The 20,913-nt window shown below is 38.5% G+C and overlaps 2 protein-coding genes across 2 annotated transcripts; both read right to left on the bottom strand.

The window, feature by feature from the left end:
* Nucleotides 1-7,002: 7,002 nt before the first annotated feature.
* Nucleotides 7,003-20,342, bottom strand: LOC106422250 (disease resistance protein RPP2A-like). Its single transcript, XM_048751371.1, has 9 exons — nucleotides 18,495-20,342; nucleotides 17,343-18,411; nucleotides 16,883-17,179; nucleotides 16,337-16,789; nucleotides 10,027-16,228; nucleotides 9,619-9,930; nucleotides 8,465-9,526; nucleotides 7,676-8,376; nucleotides 7,003-7,566 (listed from the first exon to the last, which is right to left on the bottom strand). Exons 1-5 carry the CDS (start codon nucleotides 20,099-20,101, stop codon nucleotides 15,836-15,838), a joined length of 3,819 nt encoding a protein of 1,272 aa, XP_048607328.1. The 5' UTR covers nucleotides 20,102-20,342; the 3' UTR covers nucleotides 7,003-7,566; nucleotides 7,676-8,376; nucleotides 8,465-9,526; nucleotides 9,619-9,930; nucleotides 10,027-15,835.
* On the bottom strand, nucleotides 7,723-10,130 carry LOC125583240 (disease resistance protein RPP2B-like). The gene is made up of 5 exons (XM_048749876.1): nucleotides 10,027-10,130; nucleotides 9,619-9,913; nucleotides 9,314-9,526; nucleotides 8,465-9,100; nucleotides 7,723-8,376 (listed from the first exon to the last, which is right to left on the bottom strand). Exons 1-5 carry the CDS (start codon nucleotides 10,128-10,130, stop codon nucleotides 7,723-7,725), a joined length of 1,902 nt encoding a protein of 633 aa, XP_048605833.1.
* Nucleotides 20,343-20,913: the final 571 nt, after the last annotated feature.

The following is a 20,913-nucleotide window of genomic DNA, read 5'->3' as shown; positions in this document are numbered from 1 at the left end:
AATCTAATCAATTACACAGTAATTTACATAATTTAATTGGCCACACAATATCCAATAAGTATAAAGTTACATTGAAATATAAAAACAATTTATATAGTGAAACAAAAAATATTTTTAAACCATTATATTATAAATCAAAGGAAATATTCACATTATATTGAAACATTAGAATAGTAAGAATCAGAAAAGCTGAAATCTCAACGTCGATCATTTACGTCGACCATGCCTTAGATCATCTCCAATATATTCCTCTATTTTTTTCTCTAAAACAGAGGAATTTCATAATAAAGATGGATTTGTCTCCGATGTATTTTTCTATTTTCTCTCTTTAAAAAGAATAATTTTGGTATATTCTTTTCTAAGTTTACAAATAATAATTTTTATTTGTGAAAGTTGAAAACCAACCCAATTTATTTTAGTATTTTATAAAATTATGATATTATTTACACTAAATATTTCTTTATGATACCACTCAAATTACCCTAAGGAGTGATTTATATTCTCTTAAATAAGAGATCGAGTTGTAGTATTTAGGGATCGAATTCACAGGGAGCTAGGGAACCTAGGGATTCTAAAATGATTTGTTAAGCAAAGATTTTTTAAGAGTTTTAAAAGTAAATTGCAGTTTTATATTGAACAAATGTTTGTTCAATAGCAGGTTTTTTTGGGGGTTTGGTGCTTAAAAAGGAAATAGCTAGACTTAGGGTTTTTATTCAGGAAAATTGAAATTATAATCCTATAGATGCCTAATGAGTTGCATGCATGATAATGTAAAGCTCAACTATTTGATCAACAAGTCTTTCGGCTCTTGCGGGCATTGACTTGTTGTCTATTAACTAGATCTATGATCTCAACTCTCGTTCTATTGATCTATAGAAAGTGTCGATCGATATTCCAATGGGCGTATCGATCGATACACCTTTTGCACCGTCGATCGATTATTCAAGTATGATATCGATCGACGCGCTCTAGTCAAGCTTTATGCGTAGGTTGAATGAATGCTTACTAAGCTCACTAGATCAGCTTTCTCCTTGCTCATAGCAAGAAACATAGCTTTATTAGAATGTTTTCAGGATGAGAATAAAGCTATGGCTTTTATCAATCTATCCAAGGGCAGGTTCTAGGTAGCTAATCTAGAAACAAGCATTAATGAACAATCCTAAAGATGATTATCACAACTTAGCAATCTATAGTTGGAGATAATCCCTCCTAACCTATTTAAACCCTAAAATCTAACAAGAGAACTACTCAGACATGACTAAGCAATTCATAACAATGGTTAAGTATAAAAACTTCATAGAATAGATAAAATAGATATCAATGGAGTTCCAATCACAAATTATAAATTTGGATATTCTCTCTTATCTATCAATAAAACAATGAAACACAAAGAAAACATACTTTGCCTCTAACATGGCCGCAAAGCTTATATAATTAGGGTAAAACTCGTCAGGGGCAATCTTGTAAAATAGTAAAATCTTGGGCTTCAAGTTGGTTGTGACCAAACGGGCTTCCTGCGCGCTTCGCTGTCGATCGACACCATGTCTTGTGCATCGATCGATTCGAGCTCTCCAATATCGACCGATAGTCGATCTCGATGGTCATCTCGGGTGCTTGCTCCAAATATCTCCAAAACGCTCTAAAATCATCACTTATCTCCAAAACATTCCTGATCTTATAAATATAATAAATAGACTATAATAATATAATTATTAGTAAAAACACCTATAAACTATGGATGAAAATGGGTCAAATCCATAGTCTATCAACTCCCCCAAAACAAACAGGAAGTCTCTTTGAAAGAGGTTTTAAAAACAGCAGGGACTCACATGATTTAAAACTTAGAATCATCACTTTTACAATATTGCAATCCACATCTAAGAAGTCCTAATCACAAAAGTACATCATATCATATCCTAGCTTAGCAATAAAATTCATCTAGCCAACAACTTAGCATAATCTTGTCTTTCATTCCCCTCTACCAACCTCATTTCTTAGCATAAAATAAAAGTGAATGCTTTACCTTGGGAGTATCGATCACAGGATTCTAGGACTTTCAAACAAGTGTCTGGACATGCAGGTAAACATTAGTTCCTATCATCTCTCTCTACTAATTTTCTCTCTTGGTCAAAGTCTGCTTATATGCAAGATCATTAACCAAGATTGGACAGGCTTCCATGAATCAAGCTTTAATGGTGGTTGCCACCAAGTCCTGTGCACTTCTTTTTTACTTATATCCTAGGATTTTTTGTGAAACAAACCTTAATGGTTGTAGCCGCCAAGTCATATTCTAATCCTTTACCTATGAAATTCTTATGAAGCAAGCCTTAATGGTTGTAGCCGCCAAGTCCTGTTCGAATTCCTTCCTAATAAATCTCTAGTATAATAATAAATATTTTTTTTAATATTTCGAAACTAGAGAGAGAAAGGGTGATAAATCTATATACACAAGGCTTTACCTTCCAGACTTGTTTAAAGAATCCGATCCCATGTATACCACGCCCCAAGACAAGCAGTTGTGTCAGGTTTAGTGTTGGAGGTCAGCTTTGGTTCCTTCAAAACAATCTTAGCAAGAGTGATTAGTTGACAGGTTGATCCACTTTAGTATCTTTAGTACCATCTGCAATCAGTAAGTCTAGAATGGTGCTAAAAAGTGGTTAGATATCTAGCAAAATCAATAAGTTCATAATCCTCCTTCTTGACTCAATAATAACTTAATTTGAAAACATTTTTAATAAGACTAATAAGTAAATAAATATCAGTAAACCTCCCCCCAGACTTAAACTACATTGTCCTCAGTGTAAATTCAGTCAGAGTTATAGTTAAAAATAAATCATAAGGACTCAATGTAACAAGTATGAACGATATACCAGACCGGAATAGATGTCGACCGATGTAACTATGTTGATGTCGGTCGACGCAGGTAAGGCAATGTCGATCGATGTCGACTTGTTCGCATCGGTCGATACAGATGGCAATCGTCTACTCGGATCTTCTTTTTGTTTTGTTTTTTTTATGACCTGCAATAAATAAAAACCACCATAAATAGTAAATTAATAAAAACTTAATAAATATTACCTAATAGTGGGTTGCCTCCCACTCAGCGCTTTGTTATAGTCATTTAGCTTGACTTTGGAGGTGTTTTGGTTAGTAGTGTTGAGAACTGGGACTTGTTGGAAAACAAGTATCCATTTCTTCTTTGCGCTTGTTAAACCATGTACCAGTGAAGTCTCTCATTGCTTCATCCCCTCTGCGCCATTTATCCTTCATTGTTGCAGTTGTGTTTTCAATTCTCTGCAATTTTTCACCAAGACTCTCAAGGTTGAATTGATGCCTGGTAAGTGCGGCATAAGTGTCAGCTGAGATCTCCTTTCCATGGTAAGGTGTGTTGGACATGTCGGATGTCGTCTTTGGAACTAGCTGGCCTCAGTTTCTATTACTGTCGATCGATGTTGAATTGTGGGTGTCGATCGATTTGTTATTGGGTCTGTCGATCGATAACGATGCTTCTGGTCGACTCGCAATGTAACTCTGAATCTCCACCAACTCCCCTTGTATAGCTTTGACCTTGGAGGTCAATGCACTGATTGTAAGATCCATAGGAAAATAGATGTCATCACATCTCCCATCAAGCCTCTCCTCTGTAGTTTCAGAGCTCTGTAGATCCCTTCTATCAACTGATCTATCTCTTCTCTGGTGTGGAAATTCGGTCGAGACTTCATTGTGTGTGGGCGTGGCGGATTGGTGTCGATCGATGCGGCCAAGCGGTTGTCGATCGATGCGTGATGGTGTCTGTCGAGCGTTGGTGATTGTCTGTTGTCGATTGATTGGGGTTGTCTTTTGTCGATCGATGGCGGTCGAGCAGTGCCGGTCGCGTTCTGAATTCTGGCTATGTCCTTCTTCATCTCCTCCATGCAAGTAGTTAGCCAACTTATACTATCATTCAATGGATAGTAGACACCATCAAGCTTCATCTGGAAAGCTTCTTTGTTCCTATCATGTTCACCACATATTCAAGTATGATATTGATCAACGCGCTCTAGTCAAGCTTTATGCACATGTTGAATGAATGCTTACTAAGTTCACTAGATCAGCTCTCGCCTTGCTCATAGCAAGAAACATAGCTCTATTAGAATGTTTTCAGGATGAGAATAAAACTATGGCTTTTATCAATCTATGCAAGGGCAGGTTCTAGGTAGCTAATCTAGAAACAAACATTAATGAACAATCCTAAAGATGATTATCACAACTCAGCAATCTATAGTTGGAACTAATCCCTCCTAACCTATTTAAACCCTAAAATCTAACAAGAGGACTACTCAGACATGGCTAAGCAATTCATAACAATGGTTAAGTATAAAAACTTCATAGAATAGATAAAATAGATATCAATGGAGTTCCAATCACAAATTATAACTTTGGATCTTCTCTCCTATCTATCAATAAAACAATGCAACACAAAGAAAGCACACTTTGCCTCTAACATGGCGGCAAAGCTTATATTAATTAGGGTAAAACTCGTCAGGGGCAATCTTGTAAAATGGTGAAATCTTGGGCTTCAAGTTGGATGTAACCAAACGGGTTTCCTGCGCGCTTCGCTGTCGATCGACACCATGTCTTGTGCATCGATCGATTCCAGCTCTTCAATATCGACCGATAGTCGATCTCGATGTTATCTCGGGTGCTTTCTCCAAATATCTCCAAAACGCTCCAAAATCATCACTTATCTTCAAAACATTCTTGATCTTATAAATATAATAAATAGACTCTCTAATAATATAATTATAAGTAAAAACACTTATAAACTATGGATGAAAATGAGTCAAATTCATAGTCTATCATTTTACAAACTATTATGTAAATAAAAAAATATAATTATATTTATATAAATAATATATTTCACTAAAAACATATTTTCGGTTATAATTGTTTAAGTAAAGAGTTAAATGATCAGTTTGTAAAAACAAATAGAGTAGGTGACATGACAAAAATATAATTTCTCATTGGCTGATTATTTTCGCCTTCGTGGACATTCCATCTAAAACTTATATTCTCATTTTATTTCTTGATTGATAAGTGAATGCCACTGAAAAGTAATGAATCCTAATTTTCAGCATTAATTGTCATTTTCCTTATTTAAAACATTTATAAAGCGTGACTTTGTTGCAATTAATACTCTATTTTGGTTTGGAAGTCTAAACCACTTTGTGTTTGTTACGAATTGTTTAATATAACTCATTCAAAATTGTTGATTGAAAAATATACTTAACCGGTTAGTTGAAATCGGAGCATAACCCATATTACCATAAAGAATACTGAAATCGATTTAATGGTAGGATTACAGAAATTACAATTTTAAACAAAAATTATTTTATAATGACTTATTTAACTAGCAATTCATATTAACAGATAATTTATTAGTCTTCAATATGAAACGATATGAAAAAATATATTTATAAGGTGATTATAATGGTTTGGATGATTTTTGATTAAATCGGATTCAATCGAACACTATGTAGTTATATGTTTAAATTTTAGTTTGACTACCAAGTATATTATCATAATCTATATCTTAACAAATATTTTTAAAAAGTAAAAATTAATCAATTCTACACATAATATCATTAGTATCTACATTTAAAGTAACACAATATAAGCATCATTCTTAAATTATTTCTAAAATCTAAATTTCAACTAATATTCAAAGTAGTTTTCATATTTCACTCTAGTGATTTCAACAATTAATAATATCGATTAGCATATATATGAAACCGTTTTGATTTATTTAGAAACATAATATTACATTATACTTATTTTCCAAACTCAGTATATCTACACTTTTTACCTAGGTCTATGTTTTCTTTTGAATATATTAACCTAGATTCCTAAGACCCTTCTATAGATACTTTTCCTATTACTCTATATCCATCCGCAATTCACAAAAAAACATGTCTAACTAGAAAAATAAGTCTCTTTTTAAAAATGTCAAACCTTTTAAAATCGGTTGGCAAATTCACGTGAAATTGTTTCATTCGCCAAATCTAAAAGAAGTGAATTATATTTGTATTTATAATACATTTAAAAAAGCGAATGTAACTATACATTTACCAAATCTAAAACTAGTATATAATAAGAAACAAAACCGCATTCAATTCAAATAACAATCCAACAATAATTTAATAATATTCATGTACAAAAATATTCTATATGAGCACGAGTCCAAATCTAGTAATGCCTTCTTACACATGGATTTAGAAGAGGTTTACATAGAAGCATCTTTACTGATCTCAAATAACTTACTATTCTAAGCCTGAATGTCTCGATAGAGAATCACCGGAAGACCTATACACAACCATGAAGGAAAAGCAACTCTTGATTATGCCCATCCGATCCCTCTCCCTCTTTCTCTGCAACACCTTCTTATCACATGTCAGAGCCTTATATATAGCAAAACCATCACATGAGGTGGGATGCAAACTTATTTTTTTTCTACGGTGGACGAATCCTTGTGGTATGCTAATTTGGACGAGGGTATACTTAGAATACGGATAGGCTAACAAAGTTGATACAAGAAAGCTCTGAAATAAAGCATTTTTGTGTGTGTTTATCATAGCTAAGTAATGTTAAAAAGAAAGATGCATGAAGATTAGAACATGATTTAGCAACTAGAATGATACTAGCTTCTATAGTTTCTAGTGACTGGCTCATTTAGCCGTGAATCTTCTAGTAGCTTTAAGCTCTTCAAAGATACCTCGTCTGATCGACAAATTCGTAAACACTTTGGTCTAGTAGACAACCTAAAAGTCAAACCATAACATAGCAATCTGTAAAGCTTTCTAAGTACGACCACTCTTTTCTACTACCAAAACAACGCAGTCAAGCATATCTACGTCAATACTGAACCAATCAAGATTCAAGAATCGAACTAAAAAAGATTTAGTATGGAACTTGGGAGAAGAAACAGAGTTTGCAAAGAAAGAGCTGGAGATTTCAGCATGCAACTAAACATCCACACTTTCGTGGCAAGCCAAATCCATGAGTCTAATGTCATAGAATGAATACAGATAACTTAGTAGCTAACAAGCACTCATTCCTTATGCTTCAAACAACAATCATCTCTATACCACAAATTACATATACCAACAATCATCAAACATACAAGTTTCTTTAATCAACCACAGAACAAACAAATAATGGCTCGACAATGTGGACTTATCTCGCGACTTTCTTCATACTTCCTTCAACACTGAGCAGTGAGCACATACATTTTTATGCAAACACCTTATCAAAACATGGAACTTTGTAGACCAATGGCTGTGGTTCCACCAAGCTCAAGCAACTGAACATGCATGCCATGTAAAGGGAGAAACAGAGATAGAGAACCATACTCTGTTTTGTATTTTGGAAGCAGAACAAAGTTGCAGTAAAGTGACGACCTCATCAATCATCCTCAAATAACAATCAGATCCAAGGAAAAGCTTGACGTCAAACTTTAGCCAGATAGTAGATAGAGCTCTTCTTTGAAAATCCAAAGGGTCTGAAAAGTAATGCAACGTCTTCAAGTTCCTAATTCAATGGTAAATTGTGTTTTAACATGATAACATATACTTATGAAAGCTATTAGAGAAACAAAAAGAAAAAAAAAATAGAATTCCAGTAAGCAGCATTCTACTACCTTTCGTTGGTCTCAAGACCAAGAACCTCCAGTCTTGGAGTAAACACTCATAAGGGGATTTCATCTCTCATTCTACCATTCCTTCTTTCTCCAACTTGCGAGTGTGACCGACCTCTTATGGGTACAAAAGCTTCACTCGATGTACGCTCAACAGTATCTGTAACCCGAGTTCCCTGGAACCCACGGTCATTCTCATCTGGAGCATATAGCAAACTCATCCCACACCTTGTCACCTTGCACCTTTCTAGCTTCCTTTCAGTGCCATCAGTAAGGTAGAATTCAAATGAGGCACTAGTGGGACGACATCTATTACCGTCGTTACTCTCTTCATTCCATTGGAAGACTGGCACATTACAGTTGTTAAAGCTAATAAACACATGGTCAGATCCAAGTTTCCGTGGTTCATGGCAAGATGATCCACATGACTCGTTCCATACCCCAAGACAGAAACTAAATCTGATTGACTGACCGTTTCGATTTTGAAATCTGCACTTGCACCTTACAGATAAACGGTTTGCATGACGACCTTCGTGATCCTTGAAGGTGACAACAACACCTAGGGAAGCTCCAATAAATTTATTGTTGCACCAGTGAGGAAGGAGGTTGGTTTCAATCGAAGATCCCATACTCTGATGGCAGAACCATGAGGGTATGTCACTTCCTGGGAAGCAAACGGCAACCAGAGGATCCAGAACTAGTCCCTGAAGTGGAGGGTTACGAAGAAAACCATTTAAGCATGAGCGTATGATAAGGATATCACCGGAACAAGAGAATAAAATGAAGACAGACCTTATGATTATGTTGAAGAGATGTCCTTGCCAGTAGCTGACTCTTGAGTTGGGCCTGAGCTACAATAGCTTCTTGTTCAGCTCTGTTCAGTTTGAAGCAATCCGTAAAAATGAAAGTAGTATGCATCCTCTCAGTTACTAGGGGAACTGTCACTGGTTTTGCAACTTTTTCCAGAGAAACACACCCATGAGCATCTACACACTGTATATTAGGTGGAAGCACCGGGAGAGAATTGAGCCTGCGGCAATGTTTTAAGTCAAGAAACAACAGACAATGAAGTTTCTCGATGCTCTCAGGTAGAGTCTCAATGTTGTTTCTGCTTAAGCATAGAGACCTCAACGAGTGTAAGGAACTAAAGTTGTCCGGCAATTTGTAGATATTGCAATTCGTCAGATAGAGGTCCGAAAGACAAGAGTTGCCTGAGAAAGGCAACAACGCCAACTCTGTGGAATCTTCGATGCTAGATCCACAGAACGAAAACACCTTCAGGTTACTCAAAAAAATCGTTTCAGGTGTCTGTTTGATGGAAGTTCCATCCATAAGCAAAATCTCTAAGCATCCCATCTCCTCTTTGATGGGTGGAAGACTCTCCAGAGCTGAGCAGCCAAAGAGAATCAGTTCCTGAAGAGATTTCAGCTAGTAAAGATCGTTGGGAAGACACTTCAACCTTCAACAATTCTTGAGATTCAGCAAAATAATGTTGCGAAGACTCTCAATGCGTTCAACAACGCGTTCTATGGTTGAGCCGTCTAAGTAAAGGGACTCAATATTTTCTGATATGATTCGAATCTCCTGAAGGTTTGAGCAGCCACTGAGGATCAGAGTCTTTAGAGACTTCAAATTGATTACCTCCGGAAGACTCTCAAGGCTAGTGCACTCTCTGAGGTTCAGGTAAATTAGTTTGTTCATCTGTTCGATTGATGAGCCCAACAAAACCAAACTCTTACAGCCTTCGAGATCCAATCTTTCAAGATTTTTGGCCCTCGACATACCTGATAGATTCAGCAAGCCTTGTGACTGACTGAGGTCAACCCATCTTAATTTTTCTGTATTCTGTGGCACCTAGATGATGGTTATAATAATTAGTAAGGAGAAAAACAAAAGAATAATCTTTTTAAGATAAATAAAATTATATATATCTGAGGAGAATGTACCTTCTCATCTTCCCACAGTTGTTTGATGTAGCTATGACGGAGACTGAGATCAACAAGTTCCTCTGGATTAAATTCTGATGGCAGGTACTCGTAAGGGTACCCCTGCCAGTGAAGATACACAAGCTCGTCCGGAAAATGATCAAGGTCTTCAGAGAACTGAATTTTATGCTTGTTATCACACCACTGGGAACAATGAGAATAGTGGAATTTCAGGAATTTGAGATTCGACATCTTCATGAAAACATCAGGACTTAGCTTGATCCTTTCGACTTTAGACATGTTCAAGAAAATGCCTCTAACACAACCAGTTCCCTAGAAGGATCAAAGGATGAAGGAACAGCTAACAAAACAGAATACTAGGAGAACTACATCAACTGAGAAAAATCAATTAAGGAGCAAGTGACTCACCGTGCTCTCATCCAGCACATGGCGAATATATTTGTGGTTCCACAACCTATAGGACGTTTTCCTTCCCTTTCTACAGATGATTCATATCCAATTTCCTTACCCATTGTATACTATAGATCATGCATCTCAAGCCGATTATAAGAAACATTTAAGAAACACTTGTCTTCAAGATCCCTCATCACAGATGCAGCATCGACACGATCTGACTTCAGGATGCTCGAAATGAAATTTGATTTCTCCGACCTGAAAAAGCATGCTATGTCCAAAAATATCTCTTCTGTTCATCATCTAATGCGTCATAACTCACTTTTAGCACTTTCTGAATCTCCTTGTCTGGCACTACCCTTAACCTCTCCCGTTTCTGTTTCTAGAATGTTTTTTCCTTGTGACGTAGACCTGAACCTAACAAGTTAAAAGCTAACGGATGTCCTTTAGCGTAATAAACAAATTTCTCTGACAGATCCATAAATTCTTAGGAGGTTCGAAATCACGTTTACTGACCCTGCAATCACCACTACTCCAGCCCAAGTACGCTTAACTCTGGAGTTTTAAATGGATGGTTGACTGAAAAGATAGATAGGCAAATCAATTCTCTAAACTTTTCCACCTATATAATAAAAATCGAAATGTTACAAAAATGGCCCATGAAATGACCAAGACCCAAGCCTGTACATGATAAGGATCACATGAGTTGATCTAGAAGCAGAAGAATAAGCTACTAGCTAAAGGATCCGTTACTCGTGCACGTGATGTGGCCTTTAGACTGTATGTAGATTGCGAATATGAGTTGTAGCTTTTCAGTTACAAGTGGGAAAGAGAGAGATATCGTGTATGACTGGGATGTTGGCTTAGCTTGAACATAGCTTGGTTTATAAGCTATCCTAATGAGTTTAGGAATATTGATAGTTATCCATAAGATATGTTTCCTAATGAGTTTAGGAGTTTATATGAGTTATATAAGGAGATGTCAATCTTGTGGCATAACTTGTGAGTTTAGAGAGAAAGCTTTGAGTTGAGCTTAAGCTATAACAAAGTGAGTCTTTATATTTGGATCTTGAGAGTATACGATTTCAATAATTGGTATCAGAGCTTCTATTGAAATCGGTTCAAAAGCATCCAAATTTGTGAAACAGAGTTATTAGTGAGAAGATAAAACATGGGGGATATAATAGCAGCAACAACACCTACGGCAAAGGAGAGAATTTCATCGTCAATTCAATGGCCAATGCTTACAACTACAAACTATACGGTATGGAGCATGAGGATGAAGGCGACACTTAAGGTACATAAAGCCTGGGAAGCGATAGAACCAGGAGTGAATGAGGTCAAAAAAAACGACATGGCTCGAGCACTTCTCTTTCAATCAATACCAGAAACCCTAATACTAACCGTTGGCAACCTGGATACCTCAAAAGACGTATGGGAAGCGATAAAAGCTAGGCATGTGGGAGCAGATAGAGTTCGTGAGGCGAGACTACAAACCTTAATGGAAGACTTCGGAAGATTGAAGATGAAGGAATCAGAAACCATTGATGAGTTCTCTGGGAAACTTGCTGAGTTATCTTCCAAGTCATCAGCCCTAGGTGAAGATATCGAAGAATCCAGGCTTGTGAAGAAGTTTTTGAGCAGTCTCCCACGAAAGAAGTACATCCATATCAGAGCTGCGCTGGAACAAGTCTTGAACCTGAATACAACGACGTTTGAAGACATCATCGGTAGGTTAAAAGCCTATGAAGAACGGATTCAAGATAGTGATCAAGAGGAAGAGCAAGGAAAGCTTATGTATACGAACATGGATTCACAAAGTCAAAATCCGCAGGGCAGCTATGGTAGAGGCAGAGGACGTTACAACAACAATCGAGGAAGGAGGCGTGGTAGATATAATTAGCGTGATTGGAGACAGGGGAGAGATGCGTCTAAAGTCGTATGTTATCGGTGTGATAAAACAGGGCATTATGTTTACGATTGCCCTGATCGTTTACTTAAACTCCAAGAAACACAAGAGAATGAAAACGAAAGCACACGAGAAGCAGAGGAGTTAATGATGCATGAAGTAGTGTATCTCAACGAAGAGAACGTTATGCCAAGTAGGTTCGAGTCTCATTCCGATAAAGACAACATATGGTATTTGGACAACGGGGCAAGTAATCACATGACTGGAAACCGTGATTATTTCACTAAGATTGATGAAAAAATCACAGGGAAAGTTAGGTTTGGTGATGACTCCAGGATAGATATAAAAGGAAAGGGATCAATTCTTTGTGCTAGTAAGGATGGCAAGAAGAAAATACTATCTGATGTCTACTTCATTCCGGATCTAAGAAGTAATATTATCAGTCTTGGTCAAGCAACGGAGGCTGGTTGTGATGTAAGAATGAAAGATGATTACTTGACTCTATACGATCGTGACGGCAACATATTGATCAAATCAGTTCGATCTAAGAACCGATTCTACAAAGTGGCCATGGACGTGGAGAACAATAGGTGCTTGCAGGCCTCGAAGGAAGATGAATCGGCTGTGTGGCATGCAAGACTCGGACATGTAAACATCGACACCATGAAAACAATGATAAGCAGAGACATTGTCACAGGTATTCCGAGAATATCTATTGAGAAAGAAACATGTGCCTCCTGTCTTCTGGGAAAACAAACGCGTCGAGTATTTCCCAAAGCAACGACGTACCGTGCCACCAACGTTCTGGAGCTCATTCACGGAGACCTCTGTGGACCCATCTCACCTCCAACCGCAGCAAGTAATAGGTATGTATTTGTTCTGATTGATGATCATTCCAGATACATGTGGACAATCCTAATGAAAGAAAAGAGCGAGGCATTTGTCAAGTTCAAAGCATTTAAGAATCTTGTCGAGCAAGAAACTGGAGAAAGAATCAAAACCTTCCGAACAGATCGAGGTGGTGAATTCACGTCTTCCGAGTTCCAAGCCTATTGCAAGAGTCAAGGGATACAGCGACATCTAACAGCTACGTACTCACCACAACAGAACGGAGTCGTAGAGAGACGTAATAGGACATTAATGGAGATGACAAGAAGCATTATGAAGCAAATGAAAGTGCCAAATTGGTTGTGGGGTGAGGCAGTCAGACATTCAACATACTTGATCAACCGGGTAGCAACAAGAACCTTGAAAACACAGACTCCATACGAGAGTCTTAAGAAGAAGAAGCCAAACGTGGGTCACTTACGTGTTTTCGGTTGTGTCTGCTACGCAAAAACTGAAGCTCCACATCTAAAGAAACTAGACGATAGATCTCGAGTGTTGGTGCATCTTGATGTTGAACCATGAACAAAAGCTTATCGCTTATTTGACCCAAAGGTGCGCAGAGCGGTCGTCAGTAGGGATGTTGTTTTCGATGAACTCAGGAGCTGGGAATGAGAAACAAAAGGAAAGGAAGCAACATGAGATCAGAGTTTGATCACATACCCGAGTCTTGATGGTGAGAATGAAAGAATTGCGACTGAAGAAGCCGCTAACGATGATGAAGCAATCAAGGATTCAGCTAACGATGATGTTATTGTTAAAGAGGAAACTTCTAGCGATGAAGATGACGAGCCAACAGAAGAACAACCTTCTCTGAGAAGATCAACTAGGGAAACAACACGTCCGAGTTACTTGGATGACTATGTTCTGTTCCTCGAAGAGCTTGAGACATAACGTATTCTTTTGCTTGTCAATGAGGAGCCATGGGATTGGAACGAAGCAAAAGTCGAGAGAGTCTGGAGAGAGGCGTGCAAAGACGAACTCTCTTCGATAATAAAAAAACGAAACATGGACTCTTGTCGATCTCCCTGATGGTTGCAAGGCGATAGGTTTAAAATGGGTTTTCAAAATCAAACGGAATGCAGATGGAACCATAAAGAAGTATAAGGTAAGGCTCGTAGCTAAAGGCTACGTACAGCGTCACGGCATAGACTTTGAGGAAGTCTTTGCTCCTGTGGCAAGGATAGAAACGGTTCGAGTTATTATAGCGTTGACAGCATCAAACGGGTGGGAGATACATCATCTAGATGTAAAAACCGCGTTTCTACATGGAGATCTATTAGAAGAAGTATATGTCTCGCATCCTGAGGGATTCAAGGTTAAAGGGAGTGAGAACAAGGTTTATAGGTTACACAAGGCTCTCTATGGACTCCGGCAAGCGCCAAGAGCCTGGAACATTAAGTTGAAGTCAATACTTAAGGAGCTTAGTTTCGTGAAGTGTTCTAAAGAACCGTCTCTCTTTAGAAAGCAAACGAAGGATTGTCTTTTGTTGGTTGCAGTATATGTGGACGACCTGCTCGTTACAGGTACTAATCTAGACATTATTCAAGAGTTCAAGAGGGAGATGGCGATGAAATTTGAAATGAGTGACTTGGGGAAGCTTACGTACTATCTTGGGATCGAAGTGATCCAAACTACAGAAGGTATTTTCTTAAATCAAGAGAGATAAATCTTGGAGGAAGCAGGAATGTGGGGATGCAATGCTGTTCATGTTCCTATGGATCAAGGGCTCAAGTTGTCAAAAGCCGAGGAAGAAGAAGGAGTCAACGAAAAGGAGTTCAGAAGAAACATCGGCTGCCTTCGTTATCTGATACATACTAGGCCTGATCTTGCGCAGTCTGTGGGAGTCCTAAGCCGATATATGCACGACCCCAAGACTTCACACGGAGCCGCGTTAAAACAAGTTCTATGTTATCTCCGCGGCACTTGTCACTCGGGCTGCATTTCAAGCGTGGAAACAAGAAAGGAATCATTGGCTACAGCGATAGTAGTTACAATGCAGACCCTGATGATCGTAGAAGCACGACTGGACACGTTTTTTATTTGGATGAGTTCCCTGTTACCTGGTGTTCTCAAAAGCAAGAGGTTGTTGCATTATCCTCTTGTGAAGCAGAGTTCATGGCGGCGACGGAGACAGCTAAACAGGCCTTGTGGCTACAAGAACTAATTGAAGAGATCATGAACAGAGGAGCTCAGAAAGCAGTCATTCGTATTGACAATAAATCTGCGATCTCGCTCTCTAAGAATCCGGTGTTTCACGGGAGGAGCAAGCATATTCACACAAGGTTTCACTTCATAAGAGAGTGTGTAGAAGATGGATTGGTGGACGTGGAATTTGTGGCTGGTAGAGTCCAGAAAGCTGATATTCTAACTAAAGCACTTGGTAGGATCAAGTTCAAAGAGATGAGGGATCTCATTGGAGTTCAAAGAGATGAGGGATGATGAGTTCAAGCTTAAGGGAAAGAATGTTGGCTTAGCTTGAACATAGCTTGGTTTATAAGCTATCCTAATGAGTTTAGGAATATTGATAGTTATCCATAAGATATGTTTTCTAATGAGTTTAGGAGTTTATATGAGTTATATAAGGAGATGCCAATCTTGTGGCATAACTTGTGAGTTTAGAGAGAAAGCTTTTAGTTGAGCTTAAGCTATAATAAAGTGAGTCTTTATATTTGGATCTTGAGAGTATACGATTTCAATATGGGAAACTTAGAGTAAACAAGAGTAAAATAGAGAAGTGAAAATCAGAGGAAAAATAAAAGTGAGATAGAGAATAAAATAGAGTAAATGTATATTCTTGTTTGGGTTAGAGTAAAAATGTATGTGTGTTTTCCTCTTTTTCAATAGCGATTACATGAAATAGGTGGAAAAGATGTTTCACTTGATTGGTTAAAAATGGAGTAATTGAGCAGGAAAAAACATTTACTCCATTTCACTAACACTAGCAATGCCTTTCAGTCAGAACCATCGTGTGTTATTGACATCAATCGAGTACATCGTATTTATTTTGCTTCTATTCAATGATTGGGTTTACATATAATTAACAGAAACTCCGAAAATCTGAAAAACCTTATTTGAACGCCCACCCCTACTGAACTCACTTAATGAAGCTCCAAGCGGGGGCGACGATTCTGGTTGATTAAAAAAAGAGAAATCAATTTCTTGCTGATTCAAATCCAGTGTCCCGGAAGTCACGAAAGATGTGGTCCTATGTATTCTGGGTTTCTTAGTTGATACTTCCTCAAGGTTATTACTTGAAGGATTTTCATGTGTAAGAGCACGAATTAGTTCTACATGAACCTGTGTCTCGGAAGCAATGGATGATGTGTTCTTGTGTGTTGACAACGTTGGATGATCAGAAGAACAAGCAGGACCCTTACTGCAGATTCCAGTGTGAAAATATGAGGTGCACACAGGTTGTCCCTGTCAAAAGTCAAATGTAGTGAAAACAGACGTTAAGGTGAAGGCGGACAGAGATTTTATCGTTGGATAGTTGTATAATGAAGATTACTATACCAAGTGTGGGCTTACCGGCTGAGATGGTGTAAATCCGACCACAGCTTTCAGATTAATCTCTGGTGGCAGATGCTGAAGTCTATTACAATTCCCCACATCTAATGTAACAAGCCTAGTGAGAGTCACTATTGACGATGGTATTTCTTTAATGGCAGTCCCAGCGAGATATATCTTTGTCAGGTTTGGTGAGAAATCCTCAAGGTGCTCGAGCTCTGAGCAGCCGGATAGATTAAGAACTTCAAGAGATTCTAGATGAGCTGTGCTAGGAATTATACGCAAATGAGAACAGCCTTTCAGACTCAAGAAAGTAAGCTTGCGATGATGAAGAATAGATGATGAGTTAACTTCAACCAGACTCGTACATCCTTCAAGATCAATATGCTCAAGGTTCGTAGCCATTGAAAGCCATGAGAAATCAGTCAACTGTCGGGAGTGACTCAGAATGATCCTCCTTAGCATCTCAAGATTCTGTTTACAAACACGAACAACCAAAATGAGAGATCAAGTAAAAGCTATTTATCTCACGTATGCAGCAGATTGCACCATAATGTCAAGACATACCTCTGTTCCTTCCCATAGTTTTGTCAAGTTGCTGTATGGCATGTTCAGTTCTACAAGATTTTCAGGATTGAAGTTCCCAGGTAAGGACTCTAGAGGATATCTTTCCCAATGGAGTAGCCGTAGCTCATCCGGCAAAGAAAGGAGGCCTTCAGGAAGAGAAACTTTGCAGTCGTTTTCAGAAGTTGGATAGTGGAGCTTCAGCAATCTAAGTCTATCCATCTCCTCAAATACATTAGAACTCAGCTTCAGTTTCAAGCCAGACGCATCTAGAAATATGCCTTCAATTATTTCTGTTCCCTGAAGAAAATTGCAAAGAAATTAAGAAACTTTAGGATTTTCTAAGTGAAGAAAGGAACATAAGCAGTACTCTAAAGTTTCAATATAAATAGTAAAGTGTTATTTTTTATTTTTTTTCGCTGAAGCATAATAATAAAGTAATATACATGTGATAAAGACTTACTGAATTGTTTGTCAGCACATCAACAATGTCACTAGAATCCGACAATCTGCTACGCTTGCCTGCCTCTTCGTGTTCTTGACGAACAACAAATCGACCCATGTCTTGGAAAACATTAGGCATCTCTATCCTGTTATCTACAAGGCTGATGAGGGACTCATCAATGAGACCAGAGATTCCTAAATCTGTAAGAAAACCGCAACCATCAAGTATGTTCACAACATGATCTTTATTCTCTCCTTTGAAAAAACATGCGAGGTCCAGAAATGTATTCTTCTCGTTGTCATCTAGTTCGCTAAAGATCCCTCCAAATGCATCACGAATCTCGATTGGTGGATGGTGATGTAATATACTCAGATGTTCTTCCTCATCGCTAATACATTGCTTTTGAATAGACGAACATAAGGCCCGTAGAGCCAGTGGATTGCCACTAGCGTAGTTCACCAGCTCCTCGATCAAAGACATCCTGACCTTCCAATTTTTTTCAGTGGCAAACTGGCGGCAAAGTTGAATAGAGTCAGACTCGGATAATTTCTTGATCTCGTAAATCTCTTTGGCGTTACATTTTACGAGAACTTGCCTATTCCTAGATGTTAAGATGATTGTATGTCCACCAGAAAACCAGCCAAACCCTCCAACCAAGACTTCGGCATCTCTAGCATTACTGACACCATCAAGGACAATCAGAACTTTTTTATCACGGAACCTATCTCTTGTGAAACTTAGTTTTGTACCACATGGGTCTATGAAAACTTTTTCTTCTCCAAAGATTTTTGACAAGAATTCTTCACGCAAAGGATTCAGCCCTTTTGTTTGACACAATTGATGAAAGTCTGGCAAAAAGTAGCACACGTCATATCTCTCACCTTGTGTTCTGAAAATTTCTCTAGAGAAGGTAGTCTTCCCTATGCCGGCCATACCCCAAAGTCCAACAATATGTGGAGCTGAAGATTGCCAACTATTCAGCAGGGACAATATATGACTTAACTGCAGACTTGCTGTTAGGTTACTCCCAGTTTTCGAATTGACTTGGACATCTCTAACAATATTCTTTGCAAGCATAACCTCGTCCCTGGGAAGAGAAAACATCAGAATCAGAGATATTCACCACACCATAAAATTATAAAATATTGAGAGAAGAGAAATCATTTTTACCCTTTCTTATACTGATGATATCTATCCGTGGAAGTTAATTCCTCGACTGCCGCCTTCCATTTCAGAACTTGGGATGCCTGGACTGAATTCTCAAATTGTGCAAATGCTTTTTCAAAAGAGCCAGCCTGGTCCTTGACGTTACAAAATTCTACTTCAAAAAAGACAGGAAAGAGCATAAGCTCGTTTGCTTTCGAATGATCCATGAGGGCCACAAATCCATCCATGCATTCGCTGGAAGAAACATAGTTCATCGAGAAAATGATAATACCAAGCTGTGACTTGTCTAGCAGATCCTGATTCCCATTGACTGGGTTCCTGGATAGATCATAACCCAGAGGGGCGAAGCCACGGAGACGTAACTCGTTGAAGATGTAGCTGATGAAGTATCTCTCTTCAGAGCTCTGGTTGTAACCACAAGAAATGACTAAAATAGGGTCAACCCCTGTAATGCTATACCCAGAGACTCTTGGCTGTTCCAGTGTCTCGGAGGATGTGACAGAGTCCGCAAGAAGATAAATGCAGTCTCTGGGGGCGGCACCACCGTCCCCAAAGGATATGGTTGGTGGTGCTAGATCATGACATGGAAATGGATCCTGACACGGATCCAACTGTAGAGCAGCGCCACCGTCCTCAAAGGACATGGTGGATGGTGCTGGATCATGACATGGAAAATTATCCGACTGGAATGGGGGAGTCAACTGTAGAGGAGCGTCACCGTCCATAAAGGATATGGTGGATGGCGCTGGATCATGACATTGAAAATTATCTGACTGTAATGGATCCTGACACAAATCATCCGACTGTAGAGCAGAGCCACCGTCCCCAAAGGATATGGTGGATGGCGCTGGATCATGACATTGAAAATTATCCGACTGTAATGGATCCTGACACAAATCCGACTGTAGAGCAGAGCCACCGTCCCCGAAGGATATGGTGGATGGCGCTGGATCATGACATTGAAAATTATCCGACTGTAGAGCAGAGCCACCGTCCCCAATGGACATAGTCAGTGGTGCTGGATTCTCATACAGAAGACTATTGTTGCGCCTTCTGAAGCCAATGGATAGCCTGCTGCTGACGGTACGGTGTCGTTGGATGAAAACAAAGTCTCCGATTCCCAGCTGCTTCTCCTTAACGTAGCTGCTCCAAGCTTCGGTGAATTCGTAAATTTGACTGACTTTAAGGTATGAGAACTCGAACATCCATGGTTTTCCTTCCTCGTCCTCTAACTGAAGGAAGTTGTCAGTGCTTCTGAAGACAGTGGCTAATGGAAAGTACTTACAGGCGTCCTTGTTGGCGGTAACGACGAGGCGGTGCAGGTCATCGCTGGTTGTCAAACATTTCTCGCAGAGATTATGTTGTTGTTGTTGTTGTTGTTGTCCTGCAGGGATATTGAGCTTCTTCTCGTCACCAATCTGCGTTTTCTTCAAATGTTCATTCAATACCAAGGGGCTGCTAAATGGATTTTCCTTATCGTCTTCGTCCATCCCTTTGAAGGAAGCCGCGTTGATACCTTCCCCGGCGTCATCGGCGGTGCTCCCAGACGGCCGAGGTTGGCGGTTGAACTCCAACAATTCTTCCCAGTATTCCTTATCGTCTTCGTCCATCCCTTTGAAGGAAGCCGCGTTGATACCTTCCTCGACCTTCACGATAACTTTGGAAATCGATTCCTAACACTGAACAAGTTGGATTGATTTCCACCAAGTCAAACAAAAACTTGATCGACAATCACTCTTGGATCTATTTCCACCTAGCGATACAAAGAACCTTACCGTCAGTGTGGCTTTTTTTTTTTTTTCACAACGTCAGTGTGGCTCTAATCTGAATTTTTCTGCCTTTTTTTTTTTTTTTTCTTTTGTCCTCAACATTTTCTGCTTTTCATATCTAAACTATCTCTGACTTTTCTTAAAAAAATTACAATCTTATGCCATTGCTTAAAAAAATTACAATCTTATGCCACTACCGACCTTTAATATAGTCATTTAACAATATTATTAAATTTAAAGACTTAAGTCACTTAACAGTGATGTGTTTCAATACCAAAAATACATCGGTTTATGTTAGTGCAGAATCAAATCCAATTTATACAAAATTCAATAGGCTACTGTTATACACGAGTTGTGTAAGACCTATCACATAATTATCGAGGAACTGTTTCTCATCTAAGTAAATTTTTCACGTATTAGTTCAAAAAAAAAAAAATTTCACGTATACCACCACTATGACAATTACATATGTTGGTTCCTGTTTTTGTTACAATTGTGTAATTTCCAGGTTTCTTTGAAACATGTACAAAACATTATTGAGCAAAAGCTGGACCTTCAAAAGCACTTTCCTGCTCATACAAAAACAAGACCAAGAGAAAAAAATACGTAAATATATGATTCTACATCAAATAGGTTTGTATAAAATGCATATA

The sequence above is a fragment of the Brassica napus genome, chromosome C3 (assembly GCF_020379485.1).
Source record: "Brassica napus cultivar Da-Ae chromosome C3, Da-Ae, whole genome shotgun sequence".
NCBI classification, from domain to species: Eukaryota; Viridiplantae; Streptophyta; class Magnoliopsida; order Brassicales; family Brassicaceae; genus Brassica; species Brassica napus.
The sequence above is the reverse complement of the archived record's forward strand: the minus strand, read 5'-3'. Positions and strand labels throughout refer to the sequence as shown.

Coding starts and splice junctions, on each gene's coding strand:
- LOC125583240 (XM_048749876.1), bottom strand. CDS start 10,130: ATGGGTAAGGAAATTGGATATGAATCATCTGTAGAAAGGGAAGGAAAA. Junction 9,527..9,618: donor AACTGTGGGAAGATGAGAAG/GTACATTCTCCT, acceptor ACCATCATCTAG/GTGCCACAGAATACAGAAAA. Junction 8,377..8,464: donor CTCTTCAACATAATCATAAG/GTCTGTCTTCAT, acceptor CCTCCACTTCAG/GGACTAGTTCTGGATCCTCT.
- LOC106422250 (XM_048751371.1), bottom strand. CDS start 20,101: ATGGACGAAGACGATAAGGAATACTGGGAAGAATTGTTGGAGTTCAAC. Junction 18,412..18,494: donor TATCATCAGTATAAGAAAGG/GTAAAAATGATT, acceptor TTCTCTTCCCAG/GGACGAGGTTATGCTTGCAA. Junction 16,229..16,336: donor GATTTACACCATCTCAGCCG/GTAAGCCCACAC, acceptor GACTTTTGACAG/GGACAACCTGTGTGCACCTC.